The sequence below is a fragment of the Urocampus carinirostris genome, chromosome 11 (genome assembly GCF_059441175.1).
Source record: "Urocampus carinirostris isolate Australia breed hairy pipefish chromosome 11, RoL_Ucar_1.0, whole genome shotgun sequence".
Classification (NCBI taxonomy): Eukaryota; Metazoa; Chordata; class Actinopteri; order Syngnathiformes; family Syngnathidae; genus Urocampus; species Urocampus carinirostris.
Window position 1 is genome coordinate 40,306,575 of NC_142359.1, and position 19,730 is coordinate 40,326,304.

General features: G+C 38.3%; 2 protein-coding genes and 1 long non-coding RNA gene across 6 annotated transcripts in view; 1 reads left to right on the forward strand and 2 right to left on the reverse strand.

Annotated features, from left to right (window-relative positions):
* Positions 1-4,505, reverse strand: part of elk3 (ETS transcription factor ELK3) — a 28,111-nt gene extending 23,606 nt beyond the window's left edge. For both annotated transcript variants that reach the window (XM_088347894.1, XM_088347895.1), the window contains exon 1: positions 4,267-4,505. The gene's annotated coding sequence lies outside the window, so the exon portion shown is untranslated. The remainder of the gene's footprint in view (positions 1-4,266) is intronic.
* A 3,619-nt stretch (positions 4,506-8,124) lies between these two features.
* On the forward strand, positions 8,125-14,818 carry LOC148357369 (uncharacterized). Its single transcript, XR_015852002.1, has 2 exons — positions 8,125-8,320; positions 14,310-14,818. It is a non-coding gene; the product is annotated as an uncharacterized LOC148357369 (long non-coding RNA).
* A 2,338-nt stretch (positions 14,819-17,156) lies between these two features.
* plxnc1 (plexin C1) overlaps positions 17,157-19,730 on the reverse strand; it is a 52,552-nt gene continuing 49,978 nt past the window's right edge. For all 3 annotated transcript variants that reach the window (XM_088347349.1, XM_088347350.1, XM_088347348.1), the window contains exon 31: positions 17,157-17,541. In XM_088347349.1, the coding sequence (XP_088203475.1) occupies positions 17,437-17,541 (105 nt within the window). In that variant the 3' untranslated portion in view covers positions 17,157-17,436. The remainder of the gene's footprint in view (positions 17,542-19,730) is intronic.

Below are 19,730 nucleotides of genomic sequence, written 5' to 3' on the forward strand. Positions count from 1 at the left end.
GTCAGTCTTAATTATTTGTGCAGCAATTAATGGTCTTCAGAATTTCCAAATCATGACAGCCCTACACCCAACCAACAAAGTCATGTGGTTTTGAGTCAGGGTCTTTCTCAGACAAATGCACGACAAATGTAAGATCAATCCTAACAGTTGACATCCGGATTCTTAGGGAAATGTGTGCTTGTCACTAAGGTGATTAAGCCAAATAGGTCTCCTTGTCTAACTAGTTGACCTGTCTCTGTGTTTACTCACCTACTCGTCAAACAATTTACTATTCTTGATTTGAATGGGAATTAGAACACTGCAGTGTTGGGAATAACGCCGTTATAAATAACACCGGCGTGCTACCAGCGTTTTTTATAATGGCTGGGTGGTTAGCTCGCAGCCCCACGGTGTGGAGGTTCAAGTCCAGCTACCGAAGTCTCCTTGTGTGGAGGTTGCATGTTCTCCCCGTGCTTGCTTGGGTTTCCTCCGGACACTCTGGTTTCCTCCCACATTCCAAAAACATGCATGTTAGGTTAATTGGCCAGTCCAAATTGTTCCTAGGTGTGAATGAGCGACAGAGTTGTATCTCTCTGTGTGCCCTGCGACTGTTTGGCAACCAGTTTGGGGTGTCCCCTGTCCACTGCCCGGAAAGATGGCTGGGAAGGACTCCAGCACCCCCGCGACCCTACTGAGTATAAACGGTGCAGATATTGGGTGGATGGATTGATAAATAACAACGTTACGTAGCGCCGTTATTTTTCAGTAATGGGGTATGTAGACTACAGGGCAAATTTACGTACATTTTTGTGCATGTTTACTCAAGTTATTGTGCGTGTTTCCGTATGTTTGTCTATATTTATGTACATTTTGTGTTCACGTACGTTTTGTGTGTATTTAGGTGCGTTTTGTGTGTTTACGTACTTTTTTGAATGTTTATGTGCATGCTGATTGTTATTTTTTTATATTGATTGCTGTTTAATTTTGTTGCACTTTAAGTATATGATGAATCTGTTGCTGGTGAAGTACGTTTTTTAACTCAATTACCTGTCTTGTTCTTCTCTATTTAACTGACTCGACTACTGCTCAAAACATTTCAAATGCTTTGACATTCATCAACTTTTTTTAGGGTTAGGGTTTTATAAAGTTAGGGTTAGGGTTATTTTAAAGTTACGGAAAGTTATTTTCCCTAGTAACTAATCACTTTGACTAAAGAGCTATTCAGTTATTAACTAAGTTACTTTATGGAAAAAGTACTGAGTGACTACAATCAATTACTTGTGATATTTGCAGCATTCTAACAATAGAGACAGAAACGCAGGAGGAAAGTGGCTAAACATTTTGATTATACGTCCTAATGAATACACCCTCCTGGGCATCTTCCTGTCTGTTTTAAGTGACTAAGGAACTTGCAACATTGTGTGAGCCTAAAATGAGTGCTTCCTGTCATTCAGGGATGTTTTTTTCCAGATTTTAAGGCCGCACCCTTGGAGGAAGGTCCATCTTCCTGTCACCAGGAAACACATCGGTATTGATTCACGCTTACTCTTAGGTTTTTTATTTATAGAATTTTTGGAAGAGAGGGCGACGTTTAACAGTTGAATACTCCTACAAGCTTTTGATTTACTGAAATTTCAACTAATAATGCTAGGCGGTACATGGTCCAAATCCCACTGAAAGTGGTGTCCCTACGACAGGAGTGTCCAAACTTTTCGCAAGGCGGACCAGATTTGGTCATGTGAAAATGTGTTAGGGCCGACCATTCAACCTGGCATTCTTTGAACAGCCTTTAAGAAATTCACAACCCGTCAAAGGTTTGCAGTATTTGGCTATCAGCGTGGCGACCTCATTGCCCGCCTTTGTAGCATTTTCATTTGACTCACCATTGAAACAGTTTCCACTTGCTTTACCTTTTCACAACGTTCTTATCCAGTTGTAGTCAGCATGTTTTGTCCGGCAGTAATTTTTGATAATATATACTTTGAAAACAGCCACTGTCTCTTAGCAAATTAGCCAATACAGTCGCCATGTTGGAAATGAGGTAGTCTAAAATTCTCAGAGAAAACCAAAGGCAAGGTGGCCAAAGAGTTACTGCCATTGTCTGGTCAAATGGTACAAATGTATTTTAAACTGTGGTCAATATTACTGGCGGGCCACATATTATTGATTTTATAACAGAAGGCAGAGCCCAGTAACAATTTTATTAAGTGCCGTAACTGACTTTGGAAATGCCTGATTTCAGCTGATCATTTTTGGCATTCAAGGAGCTAAAAAGAGTATCTGTTGATGATAACGAAGTAATGGTATCGGGTGGTAATATTGTTGTTCAACATAAATACTGTATAATATACTGTGATCGAACTACACCGGAGCCTCCACAGACTCTAGCACGATGCCTATGTGACACTAGCCTAGTGAAAGAGGAGCGATAAGGGGGGTGAGAGCGATGCTAGGAATCAAATAGACAGAACCATTTCAAAGCAGTTGTGTTGTTCCTTTGTTTTTTTTATTTTGTATATTTTAGCTAGTGTTATCTGTTATATTTCAGCCTGTCCTTTATTAAGGAAAATAGAGTTTTAAAAATGTTATAATTAATCATTTTTTGGGGGGATTGGGGGGCTTGGGTTGAATTTTGGGGTGCATGAAAAATATTAAAAAAATATAAAAGCACACAACTGGAAGCAGCACATTAGGAATTATTTAAAACAATATATGTTTTAATTAATTTTCTCTTTTTTTACCACTGGGAGGTGCTAAATAATATACAATATCCCTTTAGGATCCTCCAACATACAATGAATAAAAAAGGTCATTTTTTCCCGATTGCTGTTTTCAAAATACTGTATTCAACATGGGTGTTTTACACACGAAAATCTTTTATTTCCGCTTCCCATATAATCTTCAATACATCACTCACTTTTTTTTTATTCCCTTAATGCTTTACATATCATATGATAGTCAGAACATCCTATCAGGAGCGTTACTAGAGCAGGGCAAGGGTGGGCAGTGCCCACCCAAACAGAGGTGGATGTAGGAAAAATGAAACAAAAGGAAAAAAGAAAATGAAGAACAAGAGAAGAAAAGAAAAGGGAAAAAGGGAAAAAAGAGAAGCGAAAAAAAAAATTAAAAAAGAAGAAAAAAAAAGAGGTAAAAAGATGGGGGGGACAAAAGAATAAAAGAAAAGGGAAAAGAGGAAAAAGAAGAATAAACAAGCAGGAAAAAATAAGAAAAATAGGAAAAAACAAGAAAAAGAAAATGCTAGGGGAAAAGTCCAAAATCAAAAGAAAAAAAACATAAAAGGAGAGAAAAAGAAAAAATATTAAAGCAACAAAAACTAGCTAGGAAAAAAGGAATAAGAGAGAAAAATGACATCAAGCACGAAAATATAAGAAGAGGAGGAAAAGGCAAGGAAAACGAATTATAAAGCTAAGAAAAAGGAAACCAAAGAAGAAAAAACATAAAATTAAAAAGGGGAAATGGAAAAAAAGCAAAAAACTTTTTTATATACTAAGAAGCTTTAAAGTGGACACAAAAGGTCTATTAAAATAATGATTTGCCAGTGCAACAACAAATAAATTACAAAATAAAAGGATAAACTAAATAAACAGTTTTAAAAACATAAACCTGAAAAACACTGGAAACAATACTGTGCAAATAGTTTTGGGGGGTAATAAAATGCCCAGGGGTGGCCAGTGCCCACCCAAAGGTACGCTATGCCCATCCAAAGAAAAATAGGCCTAGTGATGAGAGCAGTCGGAAAAACTGAAAAAGGTAAACTAAAGATGAAAAAATGGAGAAAAAAAAGGGAGAACAATGAAGAAAAAAACAATAAAGAAAGAAAAATAGGTAAACAGCTAGGAAAAAGGGAAACAAATGAAAACAATAAAACTAAAAAAAGAAATAAGAAACAGATCAAAAGAAATCCATCATACTAAATTATGATAACATATTTCACTCTGCCATTAACTTAACTCATTTAAACGTTTTTATACTAAGCAACTTTAAACTGGAATCCCTACATTACTCAACAAAATTTCTATTGAAAACGTTGACTTTTCAGTGAAAAAAAGTAGAAAAAAACACACATTTAAAAAAAAAGCTAATCTCGAAACACATCCCTGAAAAACATTGGGGATACAAATAGTTGTGCTCGACTGTGCATTTGATACTGTATGAATATCCTTGAGAAGCAATCGTATTACTGTACTGTATATTCAATCGTGAAGAAAAAAAAAACCCAAAATCTATTTTTTTTTCGCCATGTCAACCGAATCAGAGATAACATACCCTTGTTGGAGCTTGTTCCGGTCCGGATGTGCGTAAAAAAGTCTTAGCTGCGTGTCTTGTGTGGAGTTTCCATGCCGCTCGTGCGTGAAAGTGGAATCGCCAAATGTTCTTGCAGTTTCTCACTTTGCTTGTTTTGTTCTTAGCGCGGAGCAAGAAGTCGGGACGCGCACACGGACTTGGGCGCACTTCCCGTTTGCACTAAAGGCGGCGCGTGCACTCGCGCACACAAACGCGCTTATTCTCGCACACGCACTGAACGCCACTCGGATAAGTGACGTCATACTTTTTGCTTCCTGCTCACCAGTACGGGTTCCTGTTACACTCGCGCAACGGAAAAACAGCACTACTTTGACTGCCGTGCAGTTAGAGTGGTCTATACTTCGGCTTTAGGTTAATAATCATTATATAAAAGGCTTTAGAGCCGCAGTATTCCTCGTACAGCACGATGTTTTGGTTAGTTAACAACCGCAGGGGAGACCATTTTACTTTTAAAATTACTAAATTTTGTGCAGGCTTGGAATACATGGAACGGCAAAAATGATGTTGGCAAGCTGTTTGGATTTTTTCATTTTGTTTCTGTCGTAGTTAATGTTAGTTTTGCCGGAGATCAAAGCCAGGAGAGAAAGCTTACCACATGTTGTGTTGTGAGTCATAATTGTATTCATATTTAGTTTCTTTTGTCTTTTATTAGCATATTTGGTATTGGAGTAATCCAAAAGTAATTGAAAGTAACCCAGTTAAAGTAACCCTACCCATCCCTGTTAATTATTACACATAACCTTCAGATAGTCCAATATTTGAATAACTCGTTATTTAATAGAAATCAATGACAAGAAGAGCATGGGATAGAACAAAGTGCTTGTGTCATATCTATCCTTTCGTATGAACAGCTTTGCTAATCAGAGTCTGACCAGCAGTTGTGGCAAATGCACAGTAGTCAAGTCAAGTCAACTTTATTTGTATAGCCCTTAATCACAAAGAGTCTCAAAGGCTGCACAGGTTATCTCATCTCATCAGCTGCACCGCTTATCCTCAGTAGGGTCGCGGGGGTGCTGGAGCCCATCCCAGCAATCATCGGGCAGTGGGCAGGGGACACCCTGGACTGGTTGCCAGCCACTCGCAGGGCACACGGGGACAGACAAGTCACTCGCTCAGTCACACCTAGGGACAATTTGGACCGGCCAATTCACCTGAAATGCATGTTTTTGGAATGTGGGAGGAAACTGGAGTGCCCGGAGGAAACCCACGCAAGCACGGGGAGAACGTACAAACTCCACACAGTAAGGCCGGGAGCTGGATTTGAACCCACTCAGGAGGTTCCCACGACCTCAGAACTGTGCCGCACACGTGCTAACCACGCACAGGTTATTGCACAGACTATTATTACAGACTATTACTACACCATCCCCTGATCTGAAACCAACATGAGGGCAAGGAAAAACTCAAAAACCTCAACATGAGGAAAATAAAGAAACCTTGAGAAGGGACCCCACATGTGGTAATCCCCCTTTCGGGATGACCAGGCTGCAATGGATAATGCAATAACAGATAATACACAGATATTGTCCACAAAAAATATAGGTTATTCATATGCTATAGAGTAGAAGTGTGTTTTAAGCTTGGATTTAAACATTTCTACTGAGGTTGCAGATCTAATCTCAGGGGGAAGAGCATTCCACAGCACCGGTGCCCGGATGGAGAACGCTCTTGAACCTGCGGAACTCTTCTTGGATGTGGGATCACCAGTAGACCAGCGCTTTCAGAACGAAGGCTCCGGACCGGAACATAGGGGAATATTAAATCTGAAATATATGAGGGAGCAAGTCCATGCATGATTTTGTATAATACCAAGAGAACCTTAAAAACACATCTTAAGCTAACAGGGAGCCAATGCAGGTTAGCTAAAATCGGGGTAATGTGATCCCCCTACAATGGTACCTCTACTTAAGAATTTAATTCGCTCTGGGAGTAACTTCGTGACCTGTAAATTTCGAACAGTACACACACATTTTGAATGCAAATGCGCAAATCCGTTCCAAGCCCTGCAAAAGTACAGTAGGAAATTTGTTAAAAATACCATACATGAGCATCAGAGCATGTTACAAATACTGAACATGTTAAAATTAGATTACCGAACAATAAACATAAAACGAGAGGCACATTATGTAAAAAACAAAGAATAAATAATGAGGTATTCGTTTCCTTTTTTGCCTCACGTTTATTGAAAAACTGATCAAATTACGTCCGCTTTTGCTGGCTTTTGACAATCCATCGGAAATGCGTGAGGCAGGCGTAGCAATAGCCCGACTTGTCAACACTTTTTTCCAGGTTATCCCATTCCACAAATTCTGAGACTTCATGGAATTGTGCTAAAATGTCTTCCTCCTGTGAACTGTGATGGTGACAGAAGAGCATGCTGCGAGCACACATGCGCACTTGGTTGCCAGGCAGATTTTAAGCGATAGTGTTACCAGGCAACACAGTACCATCTAGTGGTCAAATGTTACACAGTGCGGCTTTAAATGTAAATGGTCTGCATTTATATAGCGCTTTTCAAGTCATTGAAGACCTCCCAAAGCGCTTTACAATGTACTTCACACTTTTCCCTTTTTACACACTAACCAACAGCAGCGTCAAACATGCAAGGCATTAGGGATTCAGTGTCTTGCCTAAAGACACCTCGAAATATAACAAGGAGGCCGGGAATCAAATCTGCGACTTCTTGATCCCAAGCTGAGCACTCTACCTTTAAGCGAACGTTTTCTCCATGTGGTTGTTAGCTAGCATGAAAAAAATGGAATGAAGCTAAGAATGTGGACATTACAGCCATGTGCCAGAAATTTGTCAATCTTTAGTTCATTTGACATAATACGAAAATAGTGAGAAATGCAGAGTTGGAAATCTTACATGAAATTTTGTTTTCTGACCATAAAATTGAGACAACGTCACTCAGAGTCTTCAAACGTCTTGTGTGAGGTCAGAATCAAAAGGGCGGTATCCTAGATCAGTAGCATCAAATAAACAATTTTCCAACTGGTCAAACTTTGGCAGTTACAACTGTCCCCGTGTTACAACTCTACCTAGTCTCCCCTATGCTTGACAACTAAAGCTGGTCTCGGGTGTCGGTTAATCACGAAGGTATTGTAATTGTTTGCACAAATAATATCGCACAGAAATCAGTTTTTTTTCTTTGTGTTTGCTCCGGGAAACACCAATTTGACCAGAATTGATTGCGTCATCTGCTGGTAATGAAGTACAGTACTGCACACATTAATTAGTGATGTGTCATTTGCAAACAGAACGGCTTCATGATTAAACTCCACACCAATCAAGAGCCTTTTTACGCTTTTTCTGTTTCTCTCTCTCTCTCTCTCTCTCTCTCTCTCTCTCTCTCTCTCTCTCTCTCTCTCTCTCTCTCTCTCTCTCTTCCCCTTTTTTGTTACGTTTTCTTTCTTTTTTCTGCATTACATTTCCCCCTTTTAAAGTGCTTTTGTGTATGATGTTACATAATAATTATAAATTTAGGCATTTAAACAAAACAAATAATCAGATGATTCGTTTTGGAACCGAAAGCGTTGGCTGTTTTTAGAGAGCTGAGCCGAAAAAGCCTTTTTTCTAAAAAAGAGCCGGAATTCTCATCACTAAAATCAAAGGAACGTATATTTCCGGTTTTAGGAATGAGTGACGTTCAATAAACTTCGGGAATAAGGCAAATGTTAGTTAAAAAAAAAATAATTTCACTTAAGCACATACACGCATCAAGCCTTTTGGTGTACGAAACGTATTAAACTGTTTATAGACGTACTATTTTACCATAATTACAATTACCATTCTTCCGAAACAAATAATTCTCACTCGTTACTGGAATTTGAACGCACCGCTTCATGCCTAGCAAACATGGGACTGTCGCCGCTAAAGCGAGACGAAGACTTCACAAAATTCAATGAAATGGACAAATCTTTACCTAAACACTCGTACTGGTTCGACTTTTGGCTTTTTGTTGCCTTTGACGTCGTGTTTTTCTTAATTATGTATTTCCTAGTACCCTAAAATGGTAAGTAGAGACTCGGTTGTCTGTCTCTTATTTGTCAATGGGATGGTTAGATAAAGTTAGCATCATTTATTTATTTGCGATTGGCATTTTGTCCAACAAGTTATTCGACTCGTAAATGACTAGAGACAAGAATCAAGTCAGTCTGACTTTATTTTGTAGGGAATTTTAAAAGATTACACTTTAAACACTTTTATAATTTGAACATTTGCATCGCTACAAACAAGATCGGCATTATTAAGGGAACATGTTGGGAATGCTTGAGCCATTCTCGAGCATTGCTTTGTTAATATTTTTGCCTATTCATCCTGACAATCTTTTATCATTCTATTTAAAGTCTTTATTAAATGATTACCATTGAGTGCCACGTCTAATCTCGTTGCAGAGAATGTTTCTCAACGTTGGTATCGATGACAGTGAAGACTATTGTATACTATTTGAAACAGTCAAATAGCAACACAAACGTCACAATTTTCAAGAAAAGAAAAAGTGCTGCAGAAATACAGACTTTAAACAAACACATAAAATAAAAAGAAAATAATGATGACGTGTTTAGAAAGAGGGGCAGAAAACTACAACTCTAGTTGCTTTGTGAGTGGCATGCGTCTTTGGTGACATAATGTGGACACATTCATAATTGCAGCTCGTTTTTCTCTTGGGCTTTTGCCTCTGTTTTACAGGCCGAATTATAACCCGTGGCGGGCCTGATCCGGCCCTCGGGCCATGCTTGGCATTGGCATGGCATGGCATGGCATGCATACATACATACAAACTATAGCTTAATGATAAGTTCAAGGTGATAATTCCAAATGTAATATGATATCTTATTGAAACATGAATATTTTGTTTGTTTGTTTGTACATGATTCAAATTGAATCTTTTCTTCCGGCGCCGTCACGAATGGCAGCCACTCCAGCAGCTCCCGTGTTATTTTCGATTGTTCTCGATTGTTCTCAGCTCAGGGATGCTGCTGGAAATGTGAATTTCCCTTCGGGGATGAACAAAGTATCTATCTATCTATCTATCTATCTATCTATCTATCTCTCTCTCTCTCTCTCTCTCTCTCTCTCTCTCTCTCTCTCTCTCTCTCTCTCTCTCTCTCTCTCTCTCTCTCTCTCGATAAAGTAGCCTGGATGGTAGTTTCACCATTTCCTGTGGTGTGTCTTGGGGAAGTACAGCCTTGTGGCGCCCACTGTTCTCCAGGTTCTTGGGGTTAAGGTTTTCTCCCCCACATAAAACGGATAGTACTGGTTTCCATAGTTATCAGTAGCAGGAGAAGCATCCGGATCTAACTCAGATACAGCACCATTATCATACCTGTCAACCTCCACGGCTCCATGCCCTTACAAAAGACGAAATAATCTTACACCATATTTTTCCCCCCAAACGTGTTTATTTATGTAGTTTAACATGTTATATTGTACATTTGTTTCGCTATATCATATATATTGTTAATTAACATTTTGTTGTGGGATACTGAGTTGCTCGACATGAATGAGGTTTATTATAAAAAAGTTTAAAAATTAAGTAGCTTGGACGTTCACTGTAGAAGGAAAAAATACATGCAAATATAATTAAGTAGAATAATGCATTTTCTTATTCAAATTATTCATTCATTTTCTGCATTAAATTATTGTTGGTAATATACTGATTAAAGGGATAATCACAAACCGGTCTTTTTTCATTTTCTCCTTTTATACTTCCTTTTTTTCTTAACTTATTTATACAACATAATAATTCGTAATATAATGCAGTAGCCTAGATGGTAGTGTGCCCGCTTTGAGACTGGGAGGTCGCTGGTTCGCGCCTCGACCGAGACATACCTAATTGGTATAATGGCGGCGCCCTCTGGCTGCGGCTGCATCGACTCGCTACAACGGGTCAGGTGTATCGACATTTCGTTCTGCGTACATTGTTACAAAGAATGACAATACAAAGGAAATTATTATTATTATTATTATTATCAAAGCATGTGAGCCGTTTGAGAGCCGGCTCTCTTTAATGAGTTGAGCCGAAAAAGCCGGTTCTCTAAAAAAAGACTGTCTTCCTTTCACTACACAACTACCACATGAAATCCGAGGCGGCAGACGCATGCGCACAGTAGCATCAAACCGCTCGCTTCGTTTGCAACGAAAAAAAAAAACGATACCGAGATATAGGCTACTGCGGTGAACTCGATTGATTTGCCGTTTTGTGATAGTCGGTAATAATAATTGACAAATTTGCGTTTTTCCGTGCAGATTTTGTTGTACGTCGTACACGTCTTAAAATGCATAATAAACGTACTTTGTACGGCAAAAACGTACTGGTTGACAGGTATGCATTATCATTTGGTCGCTGTTATTTTTTGGTGTAAAGCGTTATCTTGCTTTTTAGAGATGAGCCGGAGTTCGCCATTGACGTGCAGTGGTGTGTGACAATACATATACTAACCCTGATCACTACTTAACATGGCAAAAACTGTATTTACTATTAGGAGGTGCTCAAAAAATAAACAATGTCCTTTGTACAGGGATCAGAATTTTCCGCGGATCCGCGGATTTCCGCTGTTTTTGAACCCCAAAGGCATTCCGACTTTTTCACTTTTTCTCTTGCGTAGCAAACAAATTCAAAATCCGACTGTCTCACTCTTTCCTTTATTGCTCTGGCGCACCCTGGCGGCCGTTAGAAAAATTGGCCGCATTGTCGCCCTGGTTTATTCCTGGACGCTGGATATTTCAGCTGAAAATGAAAATCTCCATTCTGATCCCTGTTTGTAAGATCCTAAAAGATTGTTTGAGGGTGGTTTGACTTAAAAAGGCCTTGCTTTTAAAGTCACGTCAGTTCTATAGTGTACTCTTGGTTGATATTACATTGTAATATGTTTAAAAAAAAAACGTGGGAACACCAATATTTTCGAACAAACTTTAGGATAATATAAAAAATACAAGTTTATATAAAATGTAAACAAGGACTCAGGACCTAGCCCTATTATTATTATTATTATTATTATTATTACAAAGTTTGCATTTTTTATGAAAACTCCGAAAATCTGATATGGAAAAACATCAGCAAGTTTTTTTCCATTCACTATGTGATTTTCCTTAGTTATTGATGGTGCTTAATTGCCATCTACTGGACGTTTGCAGTAACACCAGGTTTGTTGTGTGGTTTCTTTATGTCAAAGAACCACTTTCGACCAAAAAATGATGCAAATAGTAGTAGAAAACATTTACAAAATCTAAAAAATATATTTCTATCTAATCTAAATTGAATCTAAATCTAAAGTATATAATGAATCCAGATTTGTGTGTGCATGTTTGTATGTAGGCCGTGTTAGTTTAAAAAAGTAATTGGTTATAGTTAATTTTTGAAAGAAGTAGTGAGTAACACAGTTAGTCACTGAATTACTCTATACTGGGGTCTCCAACCTTTTGAGGCCGACAGCAACATCATCGGCACGGAGTAAGACAAAGGACACCTTGATAACGCACCCCCGGAACAAGAATTTTCATCTAATTAATTGATTAATTTAATTTTCTGTCTTACTGATATTTGAAACAGATTTTTTAATGAATAATAATTATTCAGAATGATTTAACAAGGTAGGAAACTGATGAACTTCAACATGCAATATTTTATGTCTTCTTTACCTTTCCAATTTTTTCAATTGCAAATTACACCAGCTCGGTAGCCTAGATGGTAGGGCGCCGGCTCCGAGACTGGGCGGTCGCTGGTTCAAGTTTTGGCTGCGGCTGCATCGGCTTGCTACAGTTTAAGTGTACGGGTCAGGTGTATCGACATTTCGTTCTGTGTACATGGTTACAAGGAATGACAATAAAAGTAAATTCTATTCTTCAAAAGGAAACAAAAAAAGAATGACAACTTTCACGACATTTTGCAGAAAATTATTATCATTATCCTCATTTTCAGTTTACAAATAATAAATTATGTTGAAACAAGTCATGTTTATTTTTAGAGCCCTTTATCACAAGGAGTCTCAAAGGGCTGCACAGACCAAAGATTATTGCAAACCACAGACTATTATTACACCACCCCCAGATCTAAAGCCTACATGAGGGCAAGGAAAAACTCAAAAACCTCAACTTGAGGAAAATAAAGAAACCTTGAGAAAGTACCGCTAATGAGGTAATCCCCCTTCCAGGATGACCAGGCTGCTATAAATGTTGTAATAACAAACAATACACAGACATTGTCAACATGAAATTTAGGTCATTCATAAGCTATAGAATAGAAGAGTGTTTTAAGCTTAGATTTAAACAGTTCCACTGAGGATACAGATCGAATCTCAGGAGGCAGAGCATACCAGCTCAGTAGCCTAGATGGAAGTGTGCCCGCTTTGAGACTGGGAGGTCGCTGGTTCGCGCCTCGACCGAGACATACCTAATTGGTATAATGGCGGCGCCCTCTGGCTGCGGCTGCATCGACTCGCTACAACGGGTCAGATGTATCGACATTTCGTTCTGTGTACATTGTTACAAAGAATGACAATACAAAGGAAATTATTATTATTATTATTCCAAAATAAACTTATTTTATAATTAGATAAAACCAAAATTTCTACTCATCACTAAATGAGCACCCATGAAAAAAACCATATATTTTAAACTCAGTAATACATTTTAAAGTTTTTCAATATTTTGAGTCCATCTTTACTGTTGCCACCAACGACATTGTCATTTGTTTGGATGGTCTGAAAGCATTCTCCATTCGGGCCCCGGGGTTGTGGAATGCTCTGCCCCCTGAGATTCAATCTGCAGCATTACATCACACTTCTCAGATTATCAAACTCTGCTATTTTTATTTAATAATTAATTTATTTAGGTTTTTATATATATTTTTTATACTCTTTGTTTTTGATTTACATCACTGTAAATGCAATTTATCCCAATTTAATTACTTTTTAGACAGCGATATTAGGTCTATTTTTAGAACTGGCCCACAGGCACAGGGGTCGGGACCCCTGCTCTCTATAGTAAAAGTAACTGGTTACCAGGGAAAGTAACTATTTTCCTTAATTTAAAAAAGAATCACAGATTTTGATTATCTGAGCTATATTTGATTCAGTTGAATAGAGAAGTTGTATAGAACGTGGTAATATTTATTGCATCACACCAGCAACAGATTTATCCAGTGCAACAAAAACAAACGGTAAACACCATAATAAAATGACAATCAGAATTTACATTAACAAGCACATAAACGTACATAAACACGCTCAAATGTACTTAAAAAGGCACAAATATGTATGTAAAAAATGCACAAAACATACGTATAAAGGCACAAAAATGTACATAAACACACACACACGTAAACATGTACGGAAAATCACAAAAGCATAACTAATGCACTACCTTTTAACCGTTGTCAACGGCGTTGTAACAGCGGAAAAAAGTATTAATTGCATTGCCCAGTCAAGTAACGGCGTTATTTATAACGGTGCCATTCCCAACACTGCGTATAGGTTCTGAAACGGCAGAGACGATTTTTGTGAAACTTTACAGTTGTATTTTAGTCCTCCGCAAGTGTCTTTAGCTAGGTTTCCTGTCATGGCAGCCCAAATGAATAGGAAAAAAATCGATAAATATCCAACCTGGTGCGACAATAGCTCAGGAGGCAGAGCCCTTGTCTTGGAACCAAGAGGGTGCATGTCCGATTCTCGATTTAAATGTCAAAGAGGAACTCAACCCCTAACTCCCCAAATAAGCAGCTAGGTGCCTTGCTTCGCTTTCGGTGTGTCAGTGTGTGTGTGTGAATGGGTAAGTGTGAAATACATTGTAAAAGCGCTTCAGTGACTGGTTAAAGTGCCATGGTAATGCAGTCTATTTACCATTTGCCATCTGGGGGCCAAATTGGATTTGCAGCTACTGACCACTCTTAGCATCCGAATCGGGCAATTTTGTTTGTATTCTTAATTTGATTTTCAATATTTGGCTTCTCAGCTATTATCCACTTATAACATTAATTCTTTAAATTCTTATTCTCTTTTCAGGGCAAACAATAATGGACCTGCTTAAACTTAAACTGGGCTCAACGGATCTGCTCTCCAAAAAGGATACATTAAGCCAGCTTTTGACTGAATTCAACCAAACTCTTTCGTCATCTTAAAACTCCAAACACACACATTGTGCCTTAAGACACACACACACACACACAAAACTGGTTTTCATTGCAGAGGTGTGTTGCACTTTGTAGTAAATAACATAATGGATTTGTGCATCATTCATGATGAAAAAAAGCAAATGTGTGTTCTTTGCCATTTACTGTAGTGTTATAAGTGATCTGTTACTGGAGGGTTTAAGTTAAAATTATTTTAATTGTTGCTTTTTGTGAACAACAAAGCTTCAAAATGCTTGCCATATGACTGTATCTAAAACTTCAAGGTAACCTTTTTTAGTGACCCAATTGTGTGACGACAGCTGCACAAAGTGACGTTTCAAATACTTTTGAGATATTTGCACAACATGAAACCATTAAAATATCCTCTTGATTGGGAGTGTACAGGTGTGTCTATTTCCAGAAGACTAAAGTAGTGTCTCTATGACGTGCAATTAGCGGAGTCAGGTGAGTCTTTGCATCATCTGTCATCATTGATCGATAACCTTTTTCTGTGTAACAGAGTTTAACTTCCTGTTATATTCAACTCAAAATTACCAGCCACTTTGTTAAAAACTCCCCCCAAAAACCCTAAATATATTTTTTGTTTAGTTTAAAATATATGTTCTTTTCTAGATTTGTCCCAACCGTAGAAGAAAAAAATTAAAACGTTTTTATTCATATTTCCATGTAAGCAGTTCCAAAGAAAATGACTAAAAAAGGTCTTTGGGTCTAAATGACCTGCAAGGCAAATAGAGTTGAAATGAAGGATGTTACAATGTTTCAATTGTGTCGCCAGATGCACCAGTAGCACAAACATATACAGTGGCTTGCAAAACTATTTGGCCCCCTTGAACTTTGTAACCTTTTCTCACATTTCGGACTTCAAATATAAGGATATAAAACTGTAGTTTCTTGTGAAGAATCAACAATAAGTGGGACACAATCATGAAGTGGAACACACTTTATTGGATATTTTAAACTTTTTTTAACAAATAAAAAACGAAAAAGTGGGTGTTCATCAAGGTGAAAGCCCATCCCAGCTATCTTAGGTTAGCGGGCAGGGGACAGCCTGAACTGGTTGCCAGCCAGTCACAGGACACACCGAGACAGACAACTCACTCGCTCATTCACACTTGGGGACAATTTGCAACCAGCTAATTAACCTGTTTTTGGAACTTGGGAGGAAACCGGAGTGCCCGGAAGAAAACCACGCAAGCACGGGAGGAACATGCAAACTCCACACAGAAGGGTTTGATCCCATGACCTCAGAACTGTGCCGCACACACGCTATCTACTGTGCTGCCGTGCTGCACCTGTTAAAAGCCAAATCAGACTAAAATGAAAAATAAATAAATAAAACGTGGCTTAAGCTGCAAAACACTTAAGACTTTATTTTTAAAGGATTCATACATAAACCTCAAATAGCACATTTGGCTTGGCGCCCCTCTGATTGGCGTGATGGGCAGCGGCCCGTCTTTGGGCTCCATGATGCTAACATTGGGATTGGGCTTTTTGGGCTGATCTTGCTGCTTGCGTCCCATGGCAGCATGATTTTCACTTTGATGCCCAACACATCCTGGCTGAGCAGAATGTGTCTGACGGCCAAATCGACGTAATAGTTGACAGGCTCCCTACTGTGCGTCATGAGGCCGTCCACAAACTTCATGGACTTTGCTGCTGTCTCCACAGCTTGCCCGACACAACCACCTCGCACTGCAACAGGTCCTTTGAACAGCCAAGCCTCCCAGCCGTTTATAACGCAGAGATTCAGCCTGAGTGATCTAGCACAGCTTGCGGGTGGCTAAGAATAACTCCACACTGCCCTCAAGGAAATCAAACATCTTCTGGAGGTGTGGTGGTATTCAGGTCTTCAATGACCCATCTCAAGGTTATAAAAGATGACAACGGATGTGTCTCAGGGGCCATGAAATTAATTACAATGGTTACGGATGCTTATAATGTTTGTTAGAATGTTGTATTAACTATATTGGGCGATACGCCTTTCCTTTTAGTAGTCAGGACTGAGTTAGACCCCGGGTCAAAATAGACCCGCTAACAACAGTTAGTGGTGACAATTCTTAACATACAAGGTTTGGTTGGAAACATTTTATAGCATTGGAAAATGTTTGAAAATGGGTCATATTATTTAAAAAAAAAAAGTTTCCATTCCTCATCTACCATTCCCGAACATTTTTGACAAAACTCCAGGGAGCCACGAGGGCAGCACTAAAGAGCCACATATGGCTCTAGAGTCGCAGTTTGCTGACCCCTGCCCAACCTAACAGTTAAAGTAACCTGAACCCCTTTCCTAATCCCTATCTTAATCCAAGCCCCAGCCCTGACCCTAGTAATTGTAAGCACTGACCCTAACCCTGTTTATTTTACCCAGCACTCATTGTATAACCAAAGCAGGCATTCAAAATGATGTCATATAGTGAGGAAAATGCTATAAAGATGGGCCAAAAACACATCTTATTCCACACAGTAAGTTGGAAACATTGTGAGGAAGGAACGCCTGCTAGGACCTTAACTTGGCCTTAGGGCTAGGACCTTAGCTTAGCCTTTTGGCTGAGAGTAAGTGTCCCGGCTCCTAGGCTTTGTAGCATATAATGAACTGACCGATAACGGATAATGGATAATGAATAACGAAGATGGATCAATAACCCTTAAAAACCCCCCCGGGGGTCTATTGTAATTAAGACCGTAAATGTTTGTAACAAACAGCAAGACAACTAAAAACTCATGCAGCAGTTTAAAGCTTTAATTTTCAGAAAAAAAGTCTTATTTGCTTCGTAGACATATTCACAGTCAAGCTGACAAAAATGATTTAGCTGATAAGCTTTTTAGCCCCAACTATTACGCATGCTTGTTATCATCAAAGCAAGGACACATCTCGCCGATGAAGTGTGTCAACAATTGACATTATTTGACATTATAAACCTCCATGGACGATTAAAGTCACATTTTTTGCCCTTGTTCATAGTCGATATTACTTCTTCAAACACTGATTTTGGGCTGTGTCAAGTCCACGAGCAGCTTTTGAGTCCATCAAACATTTTCCTCACTCGTTGCAACTCTTCTTTCACACCAGCGGGGGCGCTGTCCTCTTCCAACTTGGCCATGATCTGCAAAGGTTTATCAAAGAAACACTGTGTTATGTTAGAAAAAGAATTACCACTTTGTTATTCATGATCAGTGTTTGGAAGAACGCCGTTACGCAATGGCGTTATATTTTTCAATAAAAAAGTGATCTAAATAATTATTTTTTCCCCGCCGTTACTATTACTTTGGGGCAAAAGCGGTGCGTTATGTACGTTTTTGTGCGTGTTTACGTACATTTTATATGTTTACGTAAATTTTGTGTGTATTTCCTTAAGTTTCATATGTTTATTCTGTCCGTGTTTGCAATTATTTTTGTGCTTGTTTGCATACATTTTACGTGTTTAGGTTTGTTTTGTGTTTTTATGTACGTTTTAGTGCGTGTTTATGTAGGTTTTGTGTGGGTTCACATAACAGATTGTGATTTTGTACGTTTTCTTTGTGTTGACGTATATTGTTTGTGCGTGTTTATGTACATACTGTACTGTTTGTTATATTTTTATGTTGTTTACTGTTTATTTTTGTTGCACTTTTAAGTGTAGGATAAAAAGTACTCGACTGCTCCTCTCTATTCAACTGACTCGAATGCTCAGAAAATGTCAAATTATTGGACATACAACAACTTCTTTTTAAAAAGACTGAAATAGTTTATTTCCCTGGTATCTAGTTACTTACTAGAGTAATTCAATTATTAACCCAGCTACTTTTTGAAAGTAACTATAGCTAATAACCTTTTAGAGTATTGTGCCCAACACTGCTGATTATTTGTTAAAAAAGGTAACAAGGAAATAATTATAGTTATTAAAATTGTTTTTTTTTAATTAAAAACACGTCCAAGCAATTTGAAATTTAGTTTTACTTTTCTTCTGCACTTAAAAATGTTAAACCTAACCCTATAAATACATTTTATTCATGAATCTGGATTGTAATTGTTTAGTCAAAAAAAGTTTTACTTTATCTAGGGTACAAAAAACCTTAAGCCTTAAACATCGAGGTCTAAGACTTTGCCTAACGATAAACCATGAAAGCTAACCCTAAACCTAAATAATGTTAGCGAACTGATGCAACCTTACTTTAAATCCCGAAAGATAGGGCAAAATGATTCAAGTTAACCCTAAATTATAAAGGAAACCCTAGAGTACATGGGTTAAACTCATGGCCTGCGAGACAAATGTGGCTAAAAAAATGGCACCTCCGTGTCAGCAGTTTAAAGAAGCATTAGCTTTTTTTTCTATAATAAATATTAAAATTACCATATTCAGTAAACATTTTCATAAAAAATATAAATCAAAAAGATTTTTATACTTTTAAATTAATCATTTGAATTAGAGCATACATGCTATTTTTGTTACCTTCCAGTCTGCCTGAGTTAACTAGTGTGTAGTGGAAATGAATTAGAATGTTTTCCTTTTTTTTTTTTTTTTTAAAGAATTCACAGTTGGTAAACACTACAAAAGATTAAATCTTAGCAAAGGGGAAATTATATCGGGGGGAAAAAAATCATAAATAATCATTGGTTTATAATCAAACCTTACACCCTAAATTATAATGTAGTGGTGAGTCTCCGACAAGACCCCCAACCCTCCAGCTATGGCTGACTCTTTATGCCATTTATTTACTAGTCTGGCCCCCGTGAAAATGTTTTTCCTACCATGTGGCCCCTGAGCTTAACAGAGTTTGTCACTTCTGCTTTAAGGGCTTGGTACAAGACACTGCCTAACCCTAAATTGTGCAAGGCAACCAAACATAACTCTAATCCTAATTCATGCAGGCTAATCAATGCCAAAGTCATGCAAGCTAACACTGACTAAACCTAACCCTAAATTATGCTAGCAATCCTAATTTATGCAAGATAGCCCTATATATTTCAACCTAACCCTTAATCATGCAAGCTAATCCCAGCCCTAAATAATACAAAGGAACATATTCTCCCTTATTTAGAAACATTGAAGAGGACGACCCAAAGCATTTCCCAACAATATTTGTCATGATCGCTGTGGCGACCGGCTGGCCACGCCCCCTGGGCACCAGCTGAAGCAGATCAGCTAATTGCGTGTGTGCTACTTAAGGCTGGGTTGTGGGTTTTGCGGGTGCTGGCTCATTACACATTTTCCGTTCTGTTATGCCCTGTCCTTTTTAGTTTGAGTCAGAGGAAACCTGTACTTGACCATTCTGTGTGTAAGAATGTTTTTGTTCTGTTTTGTCCCGGAGTTTT